This window comes from Tripterygium wilfordii, chromosome 2 (assembly GCF_013401445.1).
Source record: "Tripterygium wilfordii isolate XIE 37 chromosome 2, ASM1340144v1, whole genome shotgun sequence".
In the NCBI taxonomy this organism is placed as follows: Eukaryota; Viridiplantae; Streptophyta; class Magnoliopsida; order Celastrales; family Celastraceae; genus Tripterygium; species Tripterygium wilfordii.
The window spans coordinates 1145358-1171408 of NC_052233.1; the positions used below are offsets into that span (position 1 = coordinate 1145358).

At 36.5% G+C, this 26051-nt stretch overlaps 5 protein-coding genes across 6 annotated transcripts; 3 read left to right on the plus strand and 2 right to left on the minus strand.

The window, feature by feature from the left end:
* The first annotated feature begins 296 nt into the window (after positions 1–296).
* LOC119980132 (plastid division protein PDV2-like) lies at positions 297–4674 on the plus strand. The gene is made up of 7 exons (XM_038822796.1): positions 297–590; positions 2136–2778; positions 3364–3407; positions 3505–3629; positions 3715–3829; positions 4076–4192; positions 4313–4674. Exons 1-7 carry the CDS (start codon positions 312–314, stop codon positions 4454–4456), a joined length of 1467 nt encoding a protein of 488 aa, XP_038678724.1. The 5' UTR covers positions 297–311; the 3' UTR covers positions 4457–4674.
* Positions 4675–4965: 291 nt separating this feature from the next.
* LOC120014325 (mitochondrial Rho GTPase 2-like) lies at positions 4966–7138 on the plus strand. Its single transcript, XM_038866245.1, has 3 exons — positions 4966–5143; positions 5729–5879; positions 6440–7138. Exons 1-3 carry the CDS (start codon positions 4998–5000, stop codon positions 6461–6463), a joined length of 321 nt encoding a protein of 106 aa, XP_038722173.1. The 5' UTR covers positions 4966–4997; the 3' UTR covers positions 6464–7138.
* A 585-nt stretch (positions 7139–7723) lies between these two features.
* LOC120014314 lies at positions 7724–9109 on the minus strand. The gene has a single exon (XM_038866237.1). The coding sequence runs from the start codon at positions 8594–8596 to the stop codon at positions 7862–7864; it is 735 nt and encodes a 244-aa protein (XP_038722165.1). The 5' UTR covers positions 8597–9109; the 3' UTR covers positions 7724–7861.
* A 4805-nt stretch (positions 9110–13914) lies between these two features.
* LOC120015741 (mitochondrial import receptor subunit TOM6 homolog) lies at positions 13915–17110 on the minus strand. The gene is made up of 2 exons (XM_038868292.1): positions 16823–17110; positions 13915–14151 (listed from the first exon to the last, which is right to left on the minus strand). The coding sequence occupies exon 1, from the start codon at positions 17010–17012 to the stop codon at positions 16848–16850; it is 165 nt and encodes a 54-aa protein (XP_038724220.1). The 5' UTR covers positions 17013–17110; the 3' UTR covers positions 13915–14151; positions 16823–16847.
* Positions 17111–18129: 1019 nt separating this feature from the next.
* Positions 18130–25380, plus strand: LOC120015729 (long chain acyl-CoA synthetase 2). 2 transcript variants are annotated; one of them, XM_038868272.1, is made up of 19 exons: positions 18130–18417; positions 19740–19803; positions 19968–20060; positions 20193–20249; positions 20704–20752; positions 20958–21034; positions 21360–21399; positions 21494–21588; positions 21736–21900; positions 22190–22300; positions 22389–22476; positions 22561–22627; positions 22729–22804; positions 22874–22991; positions 23304–23549; positions 23908–24047; positions 24609–24791; positions 24866–24985; positions 25081–25380. In XM_038868272.1, exons 1-19 carry the CDS (start codon positions 18254–18256, stop codon positions 25126–25128), a joined length of 2001 nt encoding a protein of 666 aa, XP_038724200.1. In that variant the 5' UTR covers positions 18130–18253; the 3' UTR covers positions 25129–25380. The 2 variants fall into 2 exon arrangements, with proteins under 2 accessions (XP_038724200.1, XP_038724209.1); XM_038868281.1 differs by having other exon boundaries at positions 18131–18417; positions 19971–20060.
* Positions 25381–26051: the final 671 nt, after the last annotated feature.

Consider the following 26051-nt stretch of genomic DNA (forward strand, 5'->3'; position numbering starts at 1 on the left):
GAGTTGGCCATTTCAGTTCTCTGTCTTAGGTCACGTGACAGTAGATTTCGCACGTGACACAATATTTAACTTCAAAAATTGAAACAAAGAAAATATTTTAAAAAAATAATACTAAAAAACCTGATTTGAGAGCTTGTCGTGTCTGCTGGAGGGTGAGGACCAGAGTCGCTCGTAGTATCCTAGTCCTCTGTTCAGAAACAAACACTGGAACACCCAATAAATATCCCCAAATCAAATCAAACCCACATACAGCTTTTACATTGTTGATGTAAGATAAACAAATACGAGAAGAAGAGGAAGCAGAGAGAGGAATGGAAGAAGAGAGAATTGGGGTAGTGCTGGCAAAGGCAGTAGAGCTCAGATTGAAGATCAGCAATTGCATCCACAAAGCCACCACTCCATGTAAACAGAAAACACAAGGAGGAGAAAATGCGGAAGAAGAAGGAGATAAAGAAGACAGCTTTCATGTAAATGGAGACAAAAACCCCTTTCAAAACCCTGAAACTGAAGAAGACGATGAAGAAACGGAGAGGCTTTTGAATATCGGAGACGCTCTTGAGTCCCTCGAGAACCAGCTCTCCAGTTTGCAGGTTTTTGTTCTAAACCCATTTTTCAGTTACATAGTAGGGTTTATATTCCGAAAACCCAGACCTGTTACATTTCTGTTAGATTTTTTTCTTTCAATAATGCCATAACCCTAGGTTGTTTGATTTGTCTCACTTAATAACATCCGTTGTTTTTGTATAAGTGAGCAACCAAATGAGGTTAGGAGGTATTCTGTGTTTCATTTGGAATTGAACTAAATAGAATTAGGGCATTGATTAGCGTTGTTGAGGAATATGATAATCATTGATTTGGATTTTCTTCTCCTTCTTTGTTTTGCTATTGTATAAATATTATGTTGTGAAGTATGCATCATGTGGTCATAGTGAGATACACCGTAAGCCTGTAATTGATTTGTCCTTTTCCATGGTTACAGTATGTAACTATGTATAAATATTTTGTTTGATTAACTGGTTCTATCGGATTATGCCTGATGAGAAAGACTGACTTTGGTGATTTAGAATTTCAAGTTTGACACTTTTAACAGTTTTAAGGCTACAGTGCATTGGTATTCACCTTTGTTGTGATTATTGCTTATAAGTAAGAACAAGCATCCGAACTAAAATTCAAATAACAGACGTGCACTTTTGCATGCTCACAGAATCAGTCTTGAATGTGTAAGACCGAATCAAATGGTTTCTAGAACCAAATGAATGGGAGGGAGGGAGGGAGAGGTTAGCCACCAGATATGCATACCCACATATTTTTGTGGTTGTGTGCTATCATATGAAAAGTGCACGCAGCACACTTTTTCATATGTTGGGAGGCCTCCATCTTTGTGTCCTGTATTGTCTTTGACTACTGGTATATATACCATCTCATGCAGGCTATCTTTGCATAAAATTCATTGCTTACATACGATTCCTTCACAGATTAAGAATTAAGATCCTTATAAACTAGAATTTGTCCCAGTATGTGTAACTGTGTAAGCTTCATGTGGATAATATGTCACTTCAAAATTTATCAAAACAGAAAATGTCATAAAACTTGCTTACGGCGATTGATATTTGATGATATCTTGGAATATTGGCTTACTCAGATAAATAGACCGTTCTTTTACCTACCTATGAGCAGGAGGTGATTGTTTTTGTTGAATGGTGTGCTGTGTGTGTGTGCATTGTTTGACAGCACTGCCGCTTCTTGCATGAATGTAGCACAAGTGTTTTGCTTGGATGTGCTGCAGCATCTAACATTCCAGCTTGTGTGTACTCAAACATATGAGCACCTTCTAGTGTTTTCTTGATTGGATTTATTTATTTTTTATGCATATGGGAACTGTTGGCTTTCTATGTGAAGAATTTAGTGATTGATAGCACCAGGAAGACTTGGTAGATGATCATTCATGTAGTGCAAACTTAATTTATCATTACTTTTATGTACAACTGTATATATTAAATGTTGTAAGTAATCAAAATAGTACGTAATCAAGCTTAGTGTTTTGCTGTGTAACAAGCACAAGGAACATGTTCACAGACACTAGCATTTCTAAGAGTGTGTCTGGCAGTCTTTATGACTCTCTTTTGTGTTTCCAGGCCTTGCAACATCAACAACATTATGAAAGAGAAGTTGCCCTTTCTGAGATCGAGAATAGCCGCAGGATGTTATTGGATAAGCTCAAGGAATACAAAGGGGAAGGCTTGGAAGTGCTACGGGAGGCGTCAGAATTTGCTGGTGAAACAGTGAAGCATGACAATGATCTATTGCTTCCTCCCTACCCAAGTCGCCCTCCACATTCCCTGATTACAGACAATGGCTATGTATCTCACTTTGCTTCTTCGCAGAAGTCTGTACATAATGGGATAATCAACCAAGACCCATTAAATGAAGTACAGGGGAATGGAAGCGAGCCAATACTGAAGAGAAAAGAGCAGTCAGGTAAAGGCTTGGTGCATTTGATCAGTGCAGCTACCAAGACAGTACTTACTCTTGTTGGTGTGGTATCTGTGTTAAGCTTGTCTGGTTTTGGACCTAATTTTGGGAAAAGAGGCATCCCGTTTAAGGTTCCGTGCTTGTTTCAGCACCCAGGAACTGAAGAAAACAGAGAAGTCATCCGATGTCCACCTGGGAAAGTCTTGTTAATGGAAGATGGGGAAGCTCGATGTGTTGTACGGGAAAGGATTGCAGTTCCTTTGGAATCAATGGTTGGGAAACCAGATGTAAATTATGGGTGCGGTTAGGTTGGTTTTCCTTCTCATTTTGTGTAGGATTCTGTCGTCTTTTAATGGTGTTTGAGGTTTTTCCGTTCAACGATAAATTAGTGTACACTATATACCTCTAATTTTGTTTGGCTGCTGTGCTCTGCGTTAATAATCTTTTCAACTCATGTTCAATAATTCAGATTCAAAGTTGTTAATACATTTGTTTTCTACTCGTGTTCAATAATTTCTCAACTCAGTCATGGGTGAGAGGCCGAGTTGAGAAATTTAAAAATCTGGTGATTAATTTGAAACGAGTTGTATCTTTTGGTGATGAAAAGAAGTATTTGCTTGTTTCTTAATATAAATGAAAGCAGATGTGAATTTGATGCAGCCAAGCTCGAGCAGCACGACTATAACCAAGGATGAATTCGATGTCCACAATTTAAGGTGACATCATTCATAAAAAGCTACCCCACTTCCATCCATTTCAGTCTTCAACGAGACTATCTACACAGTACACACACATAGATATATATATATATATATTCTGAAAACCATGTAGAGAATTCTACAGGCAGCCCCTAGTTTTAGGACATGTAAAATGGCTGCTGTCTGCTGGTAGTCATCAATGGACCAACTGGTGTGGTTCTCCAGAGCTCTGAAAAGGTATTCTAATCATTTTTGGACACTAGGCCTCACGTACACACTATATATATATTTCTAGGCAGATTAATTTCTCATAGACACAAATAAGAGTAGCTAATTGATGATGGCCATGAACACCATGGAAAGCATAGTTTTTACAGAGGAACAAGAGGCACTGGTGGTCAAGTCATGGAATACAATGAAGAAGAATTCTGCTGAATTGGGTCTCAAGTTCTTCCTCAAGTAATCATTACTTATACATATATACATACATACATACATACATACATACCTCTCTTAATAATGGGTTTATACATATATGTTGCAGGATATTTGAGATTGCACCTTCAGCACAGAAGCTGTTCTCATTCCTGAGAGACTCAAATGTTCCTCTAGAGAAGAACTCAAAGCTCAAGTCTCATGCCATGTCTGTCTTTGTCATGGTAAGCACATTTTATTTTATTTTATTTTATTTTTCTTAAATCCAAAAAAAAGGACTGCCTACTCAGCAAATTCGGTACACGTCAGCAAAAAAAAAGACATTTAAAGTACTTTTAACCAGACAAGGGGCTACAATTCCATCACAATTATGTTAAATCATGTCCCTAATCAGTCATTTCCAAAAAAAATCATGATTTTTTTTGTCCTTAATTAGTGATTGTGTGTTTTGTGTTATTTTGAACTTGCAGACATGTGAGTCAGCAGTGCAGCTAAGGAAATCTGGGAAAGTGACTGTGAGAGAGTCAAGCTTGAAAAAGCTTGGAGCTGTCCACTTCAAATATGGTGTAGTTGATGAACATTATGAGGTCCAATTTCATCATTTCCCTTCTTCTTTTTTCCCATAAAATATACCTAAATATTAAGGACAAATAATTAAAGACCATATCTATAAAATAATTGCAATTAAATTAATTAATTAATTACAGGTGACCAAGTTTGCACTCTTGGAAACAATAAAGGAAGCAGTGCCAGCAGAAATGTGGAGTTTGGAAATGAAGAATGCTTGGGGACAAGCTTATGATCATCTGGTTGCAGCCATCAAGACTGAAATGAAACCCTCTTCTTCTTAATTAATTAATCACAATCCTTGTCATTGATAAAACTATAAAAGGAATGATTGTCTCATTCTTGTAGTATGTTCTTAACTTCTTATCATCTCTCAAACCATTACAAATGTGTTTTTCTTACCATAAAAATGTCTATTGTTTGTGTACGAGGACCCGTTGTGTGTACTAAATAAACTTGTGGATCCATGCAATAATACGTAAATTATGTGTGTCAAGCAAGTACATGGAAATTCAATGTTCAAAGCTCAATAGGAATCGAATTCACAACTTCCAACCAATTGTCAATCGAGTCACCTCTCATTAACGAAGATAATGTACTATTAGAGCAAACCCTGCACTGTTTACTGGGCCTAGTGGCTGGTGATCTACTGCTCTGTTAGTAGCAATTGTGGGCTGGGCTCCCAACAAATTTGAGCTCCTTCTGGGCCCATTGCTCACCTACTTGGGCCAAACTCATACGGGCCGCACTCACAAAGCTTTACCAGGCTGCTTTTTTTTAACTCCCAGTTATTCTACGTATTCTACTGAATCCAGAGGGTATTCTATGCTCTGTACAACGCCGGATGGTTTCTCAAGTCGGACTGACATCTGCCTCGTCGTCGATCATGGAACCGAAAAATCTAATTTCTGCCAAGTTTCTTCCATGAGAACGTCGTGCCGGTGCTGCCTCCAACTCGTCTCCCCGCTGGTTACTACCCTGATCGCGTCCCATTCACCATCATCGACACTTGCTTCCAGGTATATGGTTATGTTAGGGCATATAAATTCAGGCATATGTAGGTATGCATAAGTTTCTTTGGACATGTGGTGTTGTATTAGGAATGTACTTGAATATTGCGAAGACGTTGAATATCCTTAGACATTGGAATTGAAATATTGAATGATTTAACACTTGGAACGATCCATTATTGCAATTCAATGTTGATTAAGGTGGTTGTTTATTTTTAGTCATTCATTTTGACTGTTGATTGCGCTGGCGTTTTATTTAATTTTGTAGTTTGGACTGGTAGCTTTTAAGCGATTGTTTGTATGCCTGGCAAATAGTTTTTATGTTAATCAGTGTTTTGTTTTTTGCTTTCTGCGTGGAGGATGGGATATGATTTTATGAAGACTCAAGGACTCAAGGATAGGAGATGTCATAGTGTCACTTACTCACTTATGCATGTGATCAACCAATGATATCTGTAGATTGAATAGCTTTTTGCTCCCTGATTCTGGTTTTCTTCTAAGATTGGCTGTTTTTCTTTTATTTATTATGTCACAAATGAATAGGTAAAAGACATCAGTTATTGTGGTTGGTTGCAAGCTAGATTTAACAGACGATCAAAATCGACAGAAAAGTGTGGAGCAGGTCTTGGCACCGATCATGCAACAGTTCGGGGAGATTGAGACTTGTATAGAGTGTTCCGCATCTAAGCTGATTCAGGTTTTATGCAATGCGCCAACTTTGGACTATTCAGTTTGATATCGCAAGCAGCCATAACCTTTTTCTTTATTCCCGTCCTTTTTTGCTGCAACAGATGTCCACACTTTTCCTGTCCAACCAGAAAATACAAATTAACTATAGAAGGATGAAAGTTTTTTGTTTTGAAGACTTCAGGCTACAAAAAAGGGAAACAAAATAAAGCATTGCAAACAAATATATTTGTAGCTAACCACTTAACCATACTAGAGTGTATATTTGCATTTCATGTCAATTCCTATTACAAGCCTTTCTCGGACCATTATACTCGGACTGCTGGGGAACATTATGCAACAAATATCATTGGCCAGCTTGGGGTGTGAAATACTGTTTTTTTTTTTTTCCTCTATCTAATTCACTGATAATCATAGAAAGAGCATACTTAGCAGATGGCTTTGAGATATCTGAACATCAGAATTATTTAATTGCATTCTGATGTTTAGAGTTATGTATTCATTTCTATCTTGATTGAGGTATTGCGGAATTTCAGTTTGATCATCTTTGTGATTTAACTGTCCCTGCAGGGGGCTAAGAAGATCCTAATCTAGCGAGAAATACCCGAAGATGGCACAAAGACGTTTCTGTCTAGCAAGAAAGCTTTAGCAGCCTGTGATGTGGCTCTATTTGTGTATGACAGGTAAGTTTTATTGTTGTGCATATTTGAAAGCTCGTAGACATTTACGTGCTTTTTAATAACTTATCATACTTTATTTAGTTGAATTGATGCTTGCGCTGCTGCTGCATACCAAGATGACTTATTCAGGATGCTGTAGATTTTATACCCCAATCAATGCAACCCCTTGCAATCTATTTATGAGCCTGCATGCATTGTACGCTACTATGCAGTAACTTTCCCCCCTACTATTTAGTGTCTAAAATCTCAGAATAGGTCTTTCCTTGAGAGGCTGCTAATTAATTGGCATTGGTTTTGTGTGTGTTTTTGCTAGTAATCTTTCTACTTAGTATTGTGATAAATCATATCACAATTTCCAGTTCAGATGAGCATTCATAGTAAAGATCAGAAGAATTGATTTTGGAGGTAGCTAGGCAAGGAGAAAAAACGTGGAGCATGCCGTCTCTTCTTATTGCAGCTAAGGACGACCTGGATCCATATCCGGTGGCAGACTGGCAGTACTAGATTTCAATAAAGATATTTAATTTTGTTGGATACTTGTCTTTGCCTAACAATTACTTGATATATATGCATGGTTTCTTGACTTTTCCCCACGTGTGTAATCTTACTTATCATTTTTAGCATTGATTTCACTCTTCCTTCTACGTTTGTTAAAGGTTTGAATGGAGATCCCTATTCTTTTTTTTTTTTGGATAAGTTGGAGATCCCTATTCGTATTAACATAAAATCAAGAGATCTGAGTAATGCTATAGTCAACAATTGTTTATGCCGCTGAGATCCTCATTCGAACATTCCTGAAATGAAACTGGAAGAAAACACAGGCACTACTGGCAGCTTTTAGTCACTCTCTCATGTTTAGTTCAGGATTCAGGTGGGTTAATTATTTCCTCATCTCTCTTTAAACATCCTTCCCTGGGGTCTTTCTTTTTCCATTGCATACTTATAGATATGTGCATACATATGGTTTACAATAAATTCTCTTTTGAATTGACAGTTGGGGCTGCTGTTGGTGGACTGGCAGCTTATCGTGCCTATGCTACGAAGAAGAATGCTTCAAATTAGGTATTATGATTTGGCTGTTTCTCTCCCACTGTTATTTTGTTGCCTCTGAAACTTCCATTAAATGGTTGGTTTTACTTGTCTTTACCTGATTCCATTTTTTTGCGACCATGACTATGAGAAGGCTGAGCTTTGGATAAAATTGAACATTATAAGGCCATGGGCCCTTCATAGCTTCAACCTTAAGTGACCCATCGCCCACATCATAAATGATAAATCTCATAATCCCTTTAGATACTTACATTGCATTACATCAAGACATTGAGATCAAAGAGCCAATAACCCCTGCAATAAGAGTGGTTGGATCACCCAGCACAGCTGATATACAAAACTGCACAGCCAAACCAGCCATCTCACAACACTTTTGAACCTTCCCTTTGCTCTTATGGTGATGGGTTTGGAATGTATTTTTCAAGCTTGGAATCCTTGTCTGCAACTTCCTGTTACTACCAATACTACCACCACTCTTTCCTCGTCCAAGATAGTCGTACCAATTCTCCACCAACATGTCCTTGACACAAGCAACATGTAAGTTGTACTTCTTACATGATGACCTATAACTCCAACTCCTCCCTTTTCTCCCACATCGGTGACAAGAAGCGCTAACCTTCCTATACAAATACAATTTCACTTCACCATCATCAAGCACAGTTGGTAGTTTTGCACAACAAGGGTGGAGATCAAACCCACAAGACTTGCAGTGATATACAAACCCCGTCACATCCCGCTCGCACGCGTTGCAGTAACGCGCCACCTCTCCTGGCGGCCTGGACATGAATTGGAAGTTACATTTTGTGTAGAAAGGGTGAGTGATTGAAGAAGAAGGTATTGCACAATGGACATGGAGATCAAAATCACATATGTTGCACTTGTAATGTGACCCAATACCTGCTTCTTTGCACCCATCACACTTGAATGGAACTTCTGAGTACTCAAATCTTAGCTTGTGAATTGGGTGGCTGAAGTGGGATATCTCACTATATTTCATATTGGCTTAGCTTTTGTGTGGATCTCTAATGACTTGAACTAGCTGGGGATTTATAGGCGAATCGATGTTAACTTATATAAGCAACAAAAATGTTAGAAGTGTGGAGAATTGGGTAAGGCTTATTTCTAATTAGGGTTGATATTTATCCTTTTTTTTGGCTTGTTATTGAAGCTAAGTAGGAATTATATGCTTTTTGGAGATGGTGGTAATAATGGAGGGAAATTAGTGTGCAATGAGAATCTTTATGGTTAAATAGAGAAGGGAAAGGAAAGACATTAGGCATATTATTGGGTCATGTCCATGCAAGCAAGAATATATGCGAATTTTAATCACTTTTTGATATTCTAATATAATAATGTTGGAATAATGGGTTCATTTCATAAGTTTAACTTAGCATAAATGTCTCAATTATTCTTATCTCATTAAATCCATATCTTTTGACTAATTGAGAGATTATTAATTTGTTAATTAGGTGATGGAATAGAGAAGGGATCGTAAAGAATAATATACATTACTATACGTACTAACTTTATGCACTTGTTTTCCAATCATAGATGTAGCGGGTCTCATAACAAGTATATGTGGTCTCCACTTTTGTTATTCTTTATTACAATCGTTGGATTTCAAGTGCGTATGGTTTGTGCGCATGTGAGAATTCTTCTATATATAGGTATGAATATGTTTAACACAGGCAAAGCATATATCCAAATCAGAGAATTAACCCAAAGTAATATACTTGATTCCATTTAAAATTGGTAGCCTACTAATTGGTGGACTCGTTAATTAAATTTTTATACAATAGAAAACGTTATTTGGGTATAAAGAATTAGATTGAGGTTGCTTTAATTTATGTTAATTTATTGGTTTATCTAGCAAGCAGGGCATATATTACAAGAGAACAAATTCCCATATATACCTAGGAATGAAATTTTCTTTTTTCTTTTTTCTTCTTCTCATCATCATCTATAAAAGCTTTATTATGCATTGATCCAAGCCACATAGGATTGGTACGTATTCTATGATTCGTGTGCAATGTGACACACACTAAATTGCATCAAAATTTGATGGTCGTGATCAAATTTCTTGATTGCACGTCATATGCAGCTTATTCCATCACGGATTAAGTTACCATTTTGTGTTACTTGAAAGTGTGGCAAAATATGTAGTTGATCACGCATGTCCATAATGGTTAGTGTGTATATATATATATAGAAGAATTCTCCTATGAGATCCTAAAGTGAGGTCTTAATATGAGGTCCTAACTTTTAGGATTCAAAATATTTTTTTTAAAAAAAAATTTGAAAAAAATAAATTTGTATTTTGATTGATCATACGAACCCAACGATATATTTTTTTGTTCTAAACAAAAATCAAATACAACCTGAAATGTAAATAAAATTACTTTTGTTTTATATTCAATAATACATAATTATCATGCACTTTTCATATTGAATTTAATTTTTGTTGTAAACAAAAAAAATATCGTTAGGTTCATAAGACCAATCAAAATATAAATTTATTATATATATATATACACACACGACTATATCTGATGTGAAATTCATGAAAATGTTGGATTGTGATAGAATCTTATACCTTTCCAATCAGCACTCAAAATAGTACTGAGTGTAGTACTATACACAGCAAGAATATCAGACGCAATCAATCCACAAGTAGTTGGTGCAACTGTGCAAGTGAAGTGATGTGTTGTAATTGTCTTGTAGCATTAAACTATTGCAGGAATGGAACTTGTTGAATATATTCTTTATTTCATTTTGCAACGTCCATCACATGAATTCACTCTTGTAGCTCAAGCATGTCAATTAGAGATTGGTGTTGTAGGTTGTGTGTGGGAGATAGACAATGAAATCCATCTTTGAAGCCATTGCGTCAAAAGTTTGTAGAATATTATTTGATGCGGCAAAGTTTTAAACCACAACACCTTTGTAGAATTAGCTAGTAATTGAACAAACTCTTAAAGCTAGGGCATTCATTGATAAGTAAGCGACAAGCAAGTTTGTTAAAATTCTCTCGAGTCAAACAGTATGGACTTGGGAGGTTCTCGATTCAATTTCCATTGGGAACAATATTCTTGTGGTCACGCGTTGAGCTTTACCCTGTTTTCCTATGAGAAATTTATGTGTTCGCGGGCATGACAATTGAGTTTAGATTCATATCAGATGTCCAAAGACAAAATTATATGGTGGTGTTCTCAGTTATCAAACAAAAAAGAGTTTGTTAAAATTTGCTCCTAATCTAGGTTATAAGAGTTGAGTTAATGATAATAATAATATTAATAAAGCTTTAACGGAGCATTTTTTGAAACTAAATATTTTTTTTAAAAAAAAAAAAATTATACTTAGTTCCTAAATATTTTTTTTAAAAAAACTTATAATTAGTTCCAATTCCTTAAAGATAATTGATATTTAATGTGTATTATTGTTTGTACCAAAATGACCTCTAGTAAACTTGATGAAACGTGGAAGCATGGCCCATCAATGGTAACTTTCATCCAATCGTTAGGTGACACGTGGAGGGGCAAGGAGACTATGGTTTACCATTTTTCATTTTGCAAGGATTGTGATTTTATTTAAGTTGAAATTTAGGATTATGTTGTTAGAAGTCAGGATGCTTGAAGGGGTTTTGCTCGAAATAGCTAGAACTAAAGGATTCATTGACAAAATCATTTTCTTCTATTTAAATACGGTTTGTTATTGAGAGGGTGAGATTTTAGCTGGATTAGCTCAAGCAAGTTCAGAAGATTACGAAGTTTGATGCCCTCACGCTCCTAAATTGTCTCAGACACATTCTCAACTATTGCACGACGACTAAAGTCTAGAATTTACTTCCTCCTACACTTTGAGGGTCAAGCCACCTTCCCATGTTCATAAACTAGGAAGTAGTCAAAAATGACAACCGTTAACCTCTTTCCACCAATAAGAAGTATGAAACATGTATTTCAGAGCAAGTTCAGAAGATTACGAAGTTTGATGCCCTCACACTCCTAAATTGTCTCAAAGACATTCTCAACTATTGCACGACGACTAAAGTCCAGAATTTACTTCCTCCTACACTTTGAGGGTCAAGCCACCTTCTCATGTTCATAAACTAGGAAGTAGTAAAAAATGACAACCGTTAGCCTCTTTCCACCAATAAGAAGTATGAAACATGTATTTCAGGACAATACAACGAGCTACGAGTTCATAGTGCTCCAATAGCCTTCATAAAGAAGAACCACAATCTGGATTCACCACGATCATCCACACGACTTGAAGATGTTGTGGTTATAGGGGAATTTGGTTCAGTAACCAAAGCAGCAAACAAACAGTTTCCCTACAACAAGAAGTGTCAAGATCATGCGCAATGAACATAAGATGATGACCACCATGAACAACAAGAAAACTATAAAGAGAAAAAGAAGCAAGATTTGCAGGCACCTCACGTCAAACACATACCCTGCGTCTCTAAACTTTATCCTTTAGATTAACATGACTCCAATCAACTAATTTTTAGCCTAGTTATTTCATTTTCAAGCCTCTATGGTTGTAGCCTCCGCAGCTATTATATTGATTCAGCTTGTAAAGCACGTTATTTCCTACATTCCAAAATGTATTCCCAATGAAAACCTTAACGCATTATAGCGATGTGTTATTTTCATAATGTCTAATAGAAGCACTCTCATTTCAGTGTTTGTCTTCTATCTCCTATTTTTTCTACTTGACACTAAATAAATTTTAAATCCTTTTCAGGAAGGAACTCTTGAACAAACAATTTTGTGTTTCCAAGTTACACATAACTTGTTTGGTGATATGTCAGCTTGATGCGCAAATTCCATTTCAGAATTCTTTTGACTGACAACAAATTCTAACACACTCTGAAATACACATCACCACATCACAGACTAAAAAACTCCCATCCCCATGAGGCAGAATAGGCAGATCTCCGATCCAACGCTGCAGAGCGCCAACCATTGTATAACAATACGAACAAATTATTTCTCAAATTAAATTGGATCACATGCCAAACAGGCCCTAAAACAATCTTTGTCTGCCCTCACGTCTTATCTTTTAGCGCACGCAGCGTGCAGAAATCCAAAATCTAAATCCAATACACGATGGCTTCAATGTCAATTCTGATCCTCACTCGCATCCTTCTGAACTGGAAAAATCCCGAACCCATCTTCCCCCTCCCGCTACTCCTCGTTTTCTCCACCACTCGACTCACTTGTCTCGACGTCGTTTCACTTCTTTCTCACCACCACCCCAAGTCCCGTTGGAAATCAAACCCTTCCATTTCTCCCAAATTGCCCTCCATCTAAAATCCAACCCCCACCTTGCCTTCCAATTTTCATTCTTCACTCAAAGTAAGTCGCTCTGCAACCACAATCTCCTCTCATTCTCCACCATCATTCGCATCCTATCAAGGGCATGTCTCAAGACTCAGGCTCAGTCTCTCATCCGGGATGCCAACATCCACCCATCCCAATTGGATTCCGGCCCATTAAAGTATTCCAGAGAAGTCAAACACAAAGAAATAACTAACCAGAAACCAGAAAAAGCAGCAGAAGCAACGAAAATTCACCCAATATTGATACCATGCCTGGCAGAGTTAATTGCGTCTCATGCTTTTGGTTATCAAAGGAAGTATCATATTATGTTGAACAGTATATACATGTGAAATTGACTGCAGAAAGGATACATGTCCAATATCTCATTCCGGTGATTCATAAATTTGTGCAGTCTTACTACTAACCAGGCTTCAACATAACCACCAAGTCTAGCCACAAACACAAGTCTTTACATAAAGAAAGGGTACATGACCAATGGTGGCAAGTTACTGATGCATCAGACAAGTGGAGAAATCTGATAGTTGATCAAGAACAATGATGGTTGTAATCAACCAACTGGTATAGACACAAACTTCTCAGCAGAAGCATGACTTAAATGTGTCAACAATATCAGTTTGCCACAGTAGCAGCGCAAGCACTCAGCAACCATTTATGAGGTCTTAGGGACTGCCCTATTTAGATAATGAAAGATTACTAACCAACCTTCTTAAATCTTAACAGGCAGGCAGTGATTATATTTTCTGTAGAGATGCTTTATGTTATGTGTAGTCAAAGATGCTTCTGCTATGTCTCTGGTTTAGACAATTTTGTACATGGTCGAATTTCTATGAATGACTTTCAAACATCGACCCTCATGGACCAAACTGATCAAATACAGAATTTTCAGTAATCAGGCAGAAGAAGTAGCAAAAAGATTAGAGACAGTGTAGATAAATGAACCCGGTGTAGAAAAAGATCAATAAGAGAGCCAGAGATAAAAAAGAGTAGATTTTCACATGCTACCTTTTATAAAATCAGAAGTACCTTCAATGTATAACCTCAGTAGCATTATACCAAAGCACTTCAAAACGTCTGAGATTAACTAGAACTTAAGGACATAATGAACCAAATGGGTACCATCTTTTCGGGGCAACATAAAATAGGAAGTAAGATATAGCAGCTCAGACACGCTAATTATCCTAACTTGAAGCCTCTCTTCATGAGTCCACTGCAACAGAAGGCAAGAAATATGAATAAATACACAGGCAACAGCCAATAGTTCGATAAAGCACCACGTCATAAGATAAAGCATTTAGTGCATTATATTTAAAAGTGTTTCTTCCAATTTTGATGTATCAATCATGATGCCTCAGAGTCAAAGTCTTAACTCTTGAATTGTGGAAAACCCTTAAAAAGGGTTTGAAGTTGGAGCAATGGTGATAAAGGAATGACTTAAAAACGACAACAATAGGAATTTCCATAAAACAAGTGAGCCGAAGACTGTTTTTCACTTCTAAAGAGCAGTATGCAGAGATCACATCTGTTTTCTTTTGGTGAAACAAACTATGACATTGTTAGCTGTTTTGCATTGACAGAAGTAGTCTCACATGAACTTAAGACCTTCAAGGGACCCTATGATGTAATCTGAATCCTGAACATGAGGAGAACAACACAAGGCACTAATGCCTACTCTCCCATCATGACCAATATGAGAATTACAGGAATATTGATTAAACTCAACTGATTACAAGCAGTTCCATGATTATGTTAAAGAGTACTCATAAAAATACTGGCAAAGAGGTGTAAAAAACAAATTAATGCGACAATGTACAAACAAAGAGACCGTCTGAAAGCATATAACCTAATTTGGTGGCATAATATCATGATTATGAGTATGACGTATGATAACAAAAACCAAGAGAAAATATAATCATTGGAAATTGAACTATTGATAAATTACTGATTGCCCACTCAAAGTTCAAACCATATGCCTGATCTTCAGCCATGTAATAATAAAAATATGTGCCTACCTCAAAACAAAGAAATATTACTAGATTAAAAAATTCAAATAATCTACAAACAGCTACTTCGAAAGGTTACCGCAGAGGGCCCTGCTCTTATTTGACAAGCTACAAAGAAAAATGTGCAACTTCATATGGCAATAAACAAAACCACCAAGAAGAGACCAAAAGTTCATCAGCAACCCATAACTGATTCATGATTCGCATGACAGGACACTAAAAAACATCACCTTCAGGATAATGAACAGAATGGGGACATGACCAATATTTTAACAGACCAAACTTATGTGGCAGAAAAGTTCAACAAAACAGTGAATTGGTAGGAAGCACCGACTCGGATGCAGGGACATGGGATGCGGATGCGGGTGCGGGGACGCAGGGATTCACAGAATCTCAAACAATCCAGGATTCGAGTGCTGGGGGGACTCAGCAAATAAAAAAATTCATATATATTTTATATACATATTCTAGTAGTTGTGGATTAACTAATAAAATATGTGAATAAAGTAAGACAAGAATGGGCTTAATGAAACAAATAGATATTTACATGATATAAGCCCAATAACATAAAAGAATAAAGTCCAACGCAAAGCCCAATCCTTCAAGAAGAAGACCCAAGCTCACATTAGGGCTAGACAAAGGAAGTCACTGGAAGAGAAGGAAAACACGAAGGCTTCTTCCTTGCACGAACCAGAGATGAGGAATCTTCAGAGATGGGAGAAGAATGGGGTGGATGGGGACATTCTCAAAGTCAGAGAAGAGAAGAGAAGAGGACGCTCAAACCTGAGATGATTGTGACCAGAGGCAAAGGTCGATCCAGAGAAGTCGAAGCAGACAAGGAGATCAAGAGGTCGAACCAAAGAAGGAGAAGTCACCAAGACGAGGAGAAGTCCTACTGTTCCGACGCGACTACAAAAAAGGAGAAGTCGCGACGAAGAAGGGGAAGTCACGACGAATTAAGTGAAAATACCGAGTCAGTCCGCGTCTTACCCGAGTCCAAGGTGCGTCTCTGCAAGTCCAACTGTTGAGACGCAGTCAACGCGTGTCTCAACCGCATTTTGGCGCGTCACACGCGCAGGCGAACTAAGTGCGTAGGGGACGCGGACTCGATTTTGCCGAGTCAATGCTTCCTAGGTGAATTGTATTTCGCTTTTACCGAAGATAATCCTAGTAAACACCGTCAATAGTTTTCTTCTCCATCCAGCCTAGCCTTTATTTCATTCACAATGTCACAGATTGGACGATGTTGGTCCCAACTAAGCGTAACGCAATCAGATTATCTGTTCCTTATTGTTGTACATTAGTCTTCTTCCACCCTTCATAATAAGTTTCTTCAATTTTTTGGATTTATTTTTGAGGCTGCAATAGCCTCTCGAATTATACTATTCATAGATCTGAAGTTTCTATGACATTCTAAATCGTAACCTTGGATAAATTGGCAAGCATTGAAACTATCTCAACAATATATCTATAGAGGGCAGGGCACCCTAAATGCATCCTTCAATGACTCTGCCATAACAACTAACAAAAAACATTCACAGACTTCCGTCGAAACAATGATGCTTCTACTCTCCAAAAGTGATGATTCACCACGAAAATAACCAACATGCCTCCAACTAAACAAAGAATCACGTGCACGAGAAAATGATGATGTACAGAGTAGATACATAGTTGCAAATATACACGACAATGGAAAGGGAAAAACCAAAACTCGCATCATAACTTGCACTTGGAAACACACATTCCTTGAAAAACCTCAAGTTCAAGCAACGAAGATTATCCAGTAAAAAACACAAATTAGAAAGATCAAACTCTACGGCTCAATTATAGACTGCATAGAAAAAAAACAAGGTAATTAAATTTGTAGTTAAAATATACCTGACGAGGAGAAAGAGAAGTGGATCTAAAACTCAAGCTTGAGCTCCTCGGGGGTATCAGAGAGGTAGTGAAGGACGTAAGGGGTAACACGGATGACGGCGACGCAGACCCCGAACATGGTAAGATGGACTTTTAGCTGCTTCAAGGCCGCTGCCTTGTCTGGTTTCTTCATGAACATCCCCGGAAACATGATTAATCGATCTCTTCTTACTCCGTCACTCTTGCGAATTCTACAAGGGAATGAGAGCTAAAACCCTAGGTTTGTTTCCTGCGCTGTGCGTGGTTATGGTGCTCGGGTTTTAAGAGTTAATAGCAAAGAAATCATGGGCCGATTCGATTGGGCCCAAGGCCCAACATGACAGCATTAGTAAAAGCCCACTTCAAACCCAGCGAGCGAACGAACAAACTTAATAAAGACAGTTTTTGTAGTGGTGGCAAAACTCTATCCGGGTCAAATGATTGAATTCGTCCAGTCCGAATTAAATTAAGTTTTGACACAAATTATATATCCGAAATTTGGGTCTAAACAAAATAATTTTATCAGGTTTAAAACTGGATCCGGGTCCAAACACATCGGCTTACTTGTCTAGACCCTAATCCGGATTAATTTATTATTCTATTTATTTGTTCGGATTTAAACAAATCTAGGTTTGGTCAATTAAGTACTTTCGAAATCCAATCCAAATTAAGATACAGACATATAAATATTTCGTAAACATATGATGTTATCTGACCCGGAACCGATTTGTTGCCACTTGCCACCCCAAGGCTTCTGTATGAGGCCAATCTGATGTGACACGTGGTAGAACGACAATAAATCTCATTAAAGCGCCTGCATTTTAGAAGAAAAAAACAACCAACCAAGCAAGACAACCCCCACACACAATCCACTTTAAAATTATTGATTATAACCCAAACATCTCAATTCTGCTGACTCCCTTGTTCTTTATATTCTTCTAATTACAGTTTTTTTTCCTCTTTAAAGAACCCCAAATGTGGTTGGGAATGTAATTAAGAGGATGATCTAATGCCAAATGGGTTCACAAGTTACACATAAAGTCTTAGAAGATCAACCAATATGAAGATGGGTTTAACAACCATAGACCTTATTTTGTTGATAAAATCATAGTAATGTGTGTTAATTGACAGCACATTCAACCCAACTGTCCATCTACCATCATAAATAATTTTTTTATTTATTTAAAAAAAAACCCATTTTTTTCTTCACAAATTCTTTCTTATACAGACATGAAAGTAAGAAACCTATTTAATGCAGCTCAACAAACTCTTGCTGCCCTCACAACAAGTATTTAATTTGAGCAGCACCCACAAGCCTGCATTCAATTTCCTCATCGATCCAGGACTTCTCTAGCTCTAGCCGGCACTCATCAATCAGAGATTCTTGAGGAAGATTAGAAAAAAGTGGTGGCAATGTCGCTAAAAAATACTAGCAGTTTATACAGTGTGAAGGTGGAAGAGTCGAGGGCGGCAAGCGATGGAAAACCATCGGCAGGGCCTGTGTATAGGGGGATTTATTCGAAGGATGGTTTGCTTGAGGTGCCAGAGGGAGTGCATTCTCCATGGGACTTCTTCAGGTATGTGAACTTAGTGGTGCTTGTCATTTAACACTACTCTTGTGGGCTTGTTCTTTTTTTTTTTGATTTTTTTGTTAATGGATTGGACAGCATTTTAGCTCCTCTTTGCTTTGAATGTTTCGTTTAAGATTTGCATTTTTCTTTCCAATCCTCATAATGCAATTCAGTCCATTAGCATCATGTGACCACGCTCTAGCCCAACTTACCATGTTTTTAAGTGAAAAACTTTTATGATCGCAAATCTGATGGCCCAAATATAAAGTCATATCGGATTTCTAAAGAAAAAATTTCTTTTTTCAAATATCACTAATATACTTTTTATTGGAATCGAACTTTGGGCACATATATGCCTAACTCAATCGATTGTCAATCAAGTATTGGTTCCAAAGGGCAAATTTCTGAATTTAGGCTCATTTCATATGTCTATAATACAAAGTTGTATAATGTCGTTATCGGTCACTAAAATAAATTTTTAAAAAATTAATATTTTAATTTGGGAAAATAATTATGCAATTTTTAGTCCATTGTTACATTGGAAACAAATTTTTAAAACTAAGGGTGCTTTTGGTATGGGGGTAAGAATTTGGGGGTATAATTTATTACCCATGTAAATGTTACAAGGGTAATAACAATTATCGAGAATAAGTGTTACCATTGTTTGGTAAAGAAGGGTAAAATTTACCCAAGTATTCATTATTCTTGTTTGTTACGACTATACATTACTGGTGTAATATCATTACCCTTGTTTGTCATTATTGTAATGAACCAAACTAGAAAAAAGTGAGATTATGTGTATTATATATATATATACACATATATACATATATATACATATACACAGACAGTGCATATGTATATATATGTATATATGTGTATATGCATAGGTATATATATGTATATATATACACAGACAATGCATATATATATGTGTGTATATGTATATGTGTGTATATATACACATATATATATATAGACAGACAGTGCATATGTGTGTATGTGTGTCTGTGTATATGTATATATATAAGTTATGGGTTTTTAGAATTTTTTATTTAAAAGAGTAATAGGTTGGAGTAAAACTTCTCATTACTTTTTATTACCCAGGTCCCCCACTAGTAAACTTTATGTGTAAAAAATAAGCTCAATTACTAAAATTTATTATAGGAGTAAAAGTTATACTGACATAACAAACACAAATAAACTTAAAATTTAATTACCCTTGTAACTATTAGACCTTGTACCAAACGCACCATAAAATGTAAAAATTAAAGTTAATTCATATATACAAGCAACTTCGTCGTTTAATTTCAGTTTCTGGGTTGCAGCGATTCTGCAAAAAAAGTTCCCAATGTCCGTATGCTCGGCCGACGTCAAGTCTCCGATTCAAAGGTGCCATTTATGTTTTTTTGATTATATTTGCTCGCGCTTCTTTTAATTTCAATTTTATGAATTTAGTTTTTCACTGGGTAATTACTAGTTGGTGACAAGCTTTCATGGTACAAAAGCTAAAAAGCTTTTGAAGATGAAATACTGACAAAATTCAACTGAATTAGCAGGTGGGTCCTTATGTATGGCTCACATATCAGGAGGTTTATGATGCTGCCGTGCGAATCGGCTCTGCCATTAGGAGCCGTGGTGTTGAACCAGTAAGTATAGAAAATTGTACAAAGTTTACTTTTTTTGTAAGATTGGAAGCAATATGGTCTTGTTTTTCAGTTTCTTTTGTATAATAATGTGAATGATTGACATGGGATTAATGGGATATATGGTGTTCATAGGGAAGCCGTTGCGGAATTTATGGTTCCAATTGCCCCGAATGGATCATTGCAATGCAGGTAAATTGAGTGTGTTTCTACTTGATTTGTTTAATATTCATATGCATGGAAATCAATTGTATGCCAAAGCAGAAGCAAACTCCTGCTTGAATTTGTTGTGAAAATTTTGGTGTGCACTATTTTGCTTGAGCAATCGATAGTTCCTGTTCTTAAGCTTCCCCTGGAAAGCAAGTCAAACCCTTCATCACTCATTGATAATAACTAGGAACATGCTCTCTAATCGGATGCCATCTTTGTGTGCGACAACGGTTTTTACTTGTGAGTAGTAGAACATTTTTGTTGTTGCTTTAGGAAATTAAGATGTAAAGATTGATCGTATTGCAGCCTCTGGATTATGACTTGATATCTGCATTACTCATGTAATAACATATAGCCATATAGGCACCAGTTCCCTGTAATTGGCACTGGTTATACATTTTCAGCGTGAATTGATATCTTGCTTGGTATTTTGCAGGCATGTTGCAGCCAGTCTATGACTTATGTACCTCTATATGATACCCTTGGTATGGTATCTTTTATGTTTTGAGAGTCTGGGTGCTTAGTTTTACTGAATTCGGGTCTCCTTTTGCTAAATTTTCAAATTTCTTATTTTCTTTCCCCACTAATCTAGTATTTCTCACTGGTTGGTGAACTATCGTGATAGAAGTGCAGAGAAAGTTCTATCCACTGGTTGTCTAAGTCTAAATTTTCTTTTGTTTTCATTTTCAGGTGCCAATGCTGTGGAGTTCATCATCAACCATGCTGAAGTTTCAATAGCATTTGTCCAAGAAAATAATATCCCCTCGGTGTGCACCTTTCTTATAAAGAGATAAGCAAAGGATATTTTATTTAGCAACTGGCCTTCATAAACTGACCATTAATTAGGTTGAAATATATAACTATTTCCTTGATTTTGTATGCATTTACAATTTATAATACTGCATGTTAGTCTTACCTTCAGTATCCCGTCTCTTGCATTATGATAGCAAAATGTCAGCCATGCATTTTGTATATCCCGGTTTTGTTTTCAACTTATCACTTCACTGTCTCAGGCTCTCAGCCTCTGAAGTAGATAATGGGCTCCTTTTATATTCTTGTTGTTTCATCTGAAATGCTCACTATTTTATGCAGATTCTGTCTACCCTTCCAAGATGTTCTGCAAATCTAAAAAGTAGGTAAAAAATAGTATTTCCTGTTATAACATATTTAGATTGTGGTGTGGAATATTGAGAGTTGTAACTAAAGTGTTTATGTACTCTGCTCAGCTATTGTCAGCTTTTCGCATGTATCTGAAATGCAAAAGAAGGAAGCTGAAGAATTTGGTGTATCTTGCTTTTCATGGGAGGAATTTTGTCAATTGGTAAACTTTTCATTCGATAAGTTGGTGCAACGAGAGTGATGCAACCTTTTTCTTTCAACACAACAGAAGCTTGCATTATTCGTGCATCTCGGTTTTTGGGCATGGTACCAATTTGGCAATCTCACCCTGTTATTTATTTATCATCAGGGAGTTCTAGATTGTGAGCTACCTACAAAACAGAAGACTGACATTTGCACGATAATGTATACAAGTGGAACAACGGGAGAACCAAAAGGTGTCATTCTTACTAATGGGGCTATTATGGCAGAAGTATTATCTGTGGACCATCTACTCTTTCTTACAGACACAGTGGTCAGTCTTTTTCTGTGCATAATATTACAATACTTTGTCCATGTGAGATCTTATAAATTCTCATTCTCATAACATAAATCGGAATATGAGTTCATGGGCTCTCCATTTTATAGATCCCTGTAAAGTGAACCAATCTAGTAATGAACAGTACTAGGGAGGGAAACCGTATAAAACAAATCATGGAATTCATCATTTCCCCACTTTTTAGACTGCAGCCCAACCTTTATGTAGTTTTTGGGAATATGTTGTGGATTATTATTATTGATGTATAATTTAATTTTTGCTACAGGCTTCTGAAGAAGACTCGTATTTCTCATTCCTTCCATTGGCCCATGTATTTGATCAAATAATGGAGTTATACTGCATGTATAGAGGTTCTTCAATAGGATTTTGGCGAGGCGTAAGATTCTGAATCACTTTTTTCCAATTTCTTTCCTCTCTCTATCTGACTTTCTACCGAGGTTTCTTTTCTTTTCTATAACTACTAGGATGTTCGATACTTGATGGAGGATGTTCTGGAACTAAAGCCAAGTATATTTTGCGGGGTTCCTAGAGTATATGACCGTATATATGCTGGTATGGTAAAAATAAGACACTACATATAAAACAGTTCTTATGCAACAAGTTGTTTGATAACATTTGTGATCTCCGTGTGTTAAGGTATATCTAGTAAAATTTCGTCTGGAGGTGCATTGAAGAACAAGTTGTTCCAATTTGCATATAACTAGTATGTCATACTCTAAATCCCTTCATTTACTTATTTCCTTTTTTGTTTTACTTTCTTTCCTATACCTTCTCCTCTACTACTAATGGAGAAGTCATTTGCAGTAAGTTGGGAAATCTGGAGAAGGGATTTCCACAAGATAAAGCTGCTCCTCTCTTTGACAGGCTTGTCTTTGATAAGGTCAGTAAATTTATTAAATGTACGTAGGGATATTGGTTCTCCATTCTAAAGTATTGACAATGTTGACAGATAAAACAAGCACTAGGGGGACGGATTCGAATCATGTTATCTGGTGCAGCACCTTTGCCTAAACACGTTGAGGAGTTCTTTAGGGTCACCAGCTGCTCCACTTTATCACAGGGATATGGTACTGTATATTGGTTTCTGCTTGAGACATCTTATTGTGATAATAGATATGACCTTTCATTTTCTTGGTAATCTCGATGCAAAGTTCATATTCTTGTCTTCGCATAGATCAAGTTATGTAATTTCAGGAAATTTCATCATTGAAATAGTGCCTTCAATGATTATAGGGGGAGCTATGCATTTTGTTTTACATGCTTGCATTGACTGCTCTTACCTAGTTTTTAATACATAAACTTATTCTAGATATTTGAAGTACATAGCACAAGTTGTAAATTGTTCCAGCTATTCACCTTTGATATTCTTAAAATGGTAGGTCTTACTGAAAGTTGTGGTGGGTGTTTTACATCCATAGCCAATGTACTTTCCATGATGGGAACTGTTGGGATCCCCATCACAACCATTGAAGCAAGACTTGAGTCAGTGCCAGAGATGGGGTATGATGCACTCGGCAGTGTCCCGCGTGGAGAGATTTGCCTGAAGGGGAAAACATTATTCTCTGGATACTACAAGCGAGAAGATCTTACTAAAGAAGTCTTTGTTGATGGGTGGTTTCATACAGGTAAAAACCTCTTCTTCATCAACGAAGAATCTAAATTTGTTGAAATCAAAAGGAAAACTGGTTTAAAGGCTTTGTTTGGATCTCCTATGTGACCACACTCTATGTGCACAGAATGGAATTCTTCATTATGCCTTTGAGAACTGAAAATTATGGAGTAAAAAGGAGTCTTGAGGTTCAAAAAGAAAAAAATCAACTTGTTGGCTAGAGTCTCAGTATTTCAAGTTATTATCAATAAGTTGTTGTTTGGTATAGTAATATTCAGGACATCAATTTGGCAGTTTTGAACATATTGTCCTCAATTATCCTCTGCATATTTGCTAAACTTTCTCAGCTGAAAGAATTTATCTAATGGTCGCAGGTGATATTGGAGAATGGCAACCTGATGGAGCAATGAAAATCATTGACAGGAAGAAGAATATATTTAAGCTGTCTCAAGGCGAGTACATTGCTGTGGAGAACCTTGAAAGCACGTATTCTCGTTGTCCTCTTATCACATCGGTATGTTATCTTGTTGCATATCAATAACAATCAATTGTTAGGAGTAACACCATTTGAAAATAAGTTGCGAGAAATTCGTTTAAAATGGTATAAGTATGTACAACGTTAGAGATACCGGTGCAGCTGTAAAGAGAATCGAGAGATTTGTATAGGAGAGAGTATGAAGCAAAGAGGAAGACCTAAAAAAACATGGTTTGACGTAGTAAGAGAGAATATGGATTCAATAGAAGTTGATGAAAGTATGATCCTGGATAGAAATGTGGCGGGAAATGGATTTCCATTTATTTAAGACTCATTAAGTCAAAGCCAAATTTTTGGGATAAAGGTTTGTTTAATGATTTTTTTTTTTGCGCTTTGCGACTTTGAAGAAAAGCAATGCCTTTATGCTTCAAGTGTGCTTTTCGCACTTGACAACGTTGGAGTTAACCCCGAAAAAATATTTTCTTAATTTTCCCAGAAATAAATGATTCTTGGATTAGATAGATTGTCTACATACCAACTGTCTTACACTTCTCTACACATCCTTAACATCCAAGTTCTCTTTTATTTACCGGTGAACAGATTTGGGTCTATGGTAACAGTTTTGAGTCCTTTCTTGTGGCCGTTGTCGTCCCTGACAAGAAATCTCTTGAGGACTGGGCAGCTAACCAAAGTCTTACTGATGATTTTACTTCACTGTGCAATAACACAAAGGCCAGGAAGTATATTTTGGACGAGCTCAATAGCGTTGGTCGGAAACATCAAGTATGTGGATATTCCCTCTTCTTTCACTTGCATGCCTTTGCTTCTCTCTTCTAACTAGAAAGATAATTTCACAGCTTAGAGGATTTGAGTTGTTAAAAGCTGTTCATTTGGATCCAATTCCCTTTGACATGGAGAGAGATCTGATTACTCCAACATTTAAACTGAAAAGGCCACAGTTGCTTAAATATTACCAGGTTTGCTTAAATATGCTCTCTGGTCATGTAATGGTTCATGAAAGTTCAAATGCCTTGGCTTTTGTTTTGACAGACCATCTAATGCCATTTTACAGGACTGCATTGATAAACTCTATAATGAAGCAAAGGGATCAAAGGCGTAAGAGCAGCTGTTCTCTCTTCGAACCTAGATCTCGATACCACAATTTACTCAAAACCTTCGTTTCATTTTGTTGTTACGCGAGAACTGTAATGGCAAAATATTATTACCTAAGTAGCTTTGATGTTGTTCCTGTGATGTTTGTAACATAAATAATGTTGCAGGAAACACTCGCATAAGAGTCTCTTAATAGATTTTATATTTTACTTACAATTTACAACATCTCTTTTTAATAATAACTTTATTAATATCTCTATCTTAAATTTCATTGACCTTAAAATATTACTTGTTTATTTTAAAATTCTTAGAATGTCGTGCTCATCACTTGTTGGAGAGATGAGCTGCCTGTTTGGCAGAGCAGATCCGAGAATGGATCCGTTGACGGAGCGCTGTGTGGATTTGCTTTGTCAAACGACAAGGCGTGTGTAGCGGATCCGTTGCCAAAATGACAGTGGATCCATTGGCATCAAATATGCTCTACATAGGAGTTTATTTGACGCCAACGCTAAGCTTTTTGATTATTTTTTTTTCAATTTTTTATTGTGGGCCCCATTGTCATCTTTATGTCTTTTACTTTTTACATAAAATAAAATGTGGGCCCCAAAGTTTTAATAATATATATTTAATACATTATTTAGTTTAAAAAACAAATTTTATGCTTAGAAAACAATTTTCATGCTTAAAAATTTCTTTATAAGATATAATTTTAAATGTAATGATAAAAAAATTTTAAATAATTTCTAATAAACTTATTTATTTTATTAATTAACATTTTCAGTTTTGATATAAAAAAATTTCTAATATACTAAAATTAATTTTAATTAAAAAATGATTAAAAATTTATTATTAGATTCAAGATAATACTTTTAGTCAACAGTTTTTCCGCTAGCGTCAACTTTTAGTTCACCAAACGCCTCACAACATATT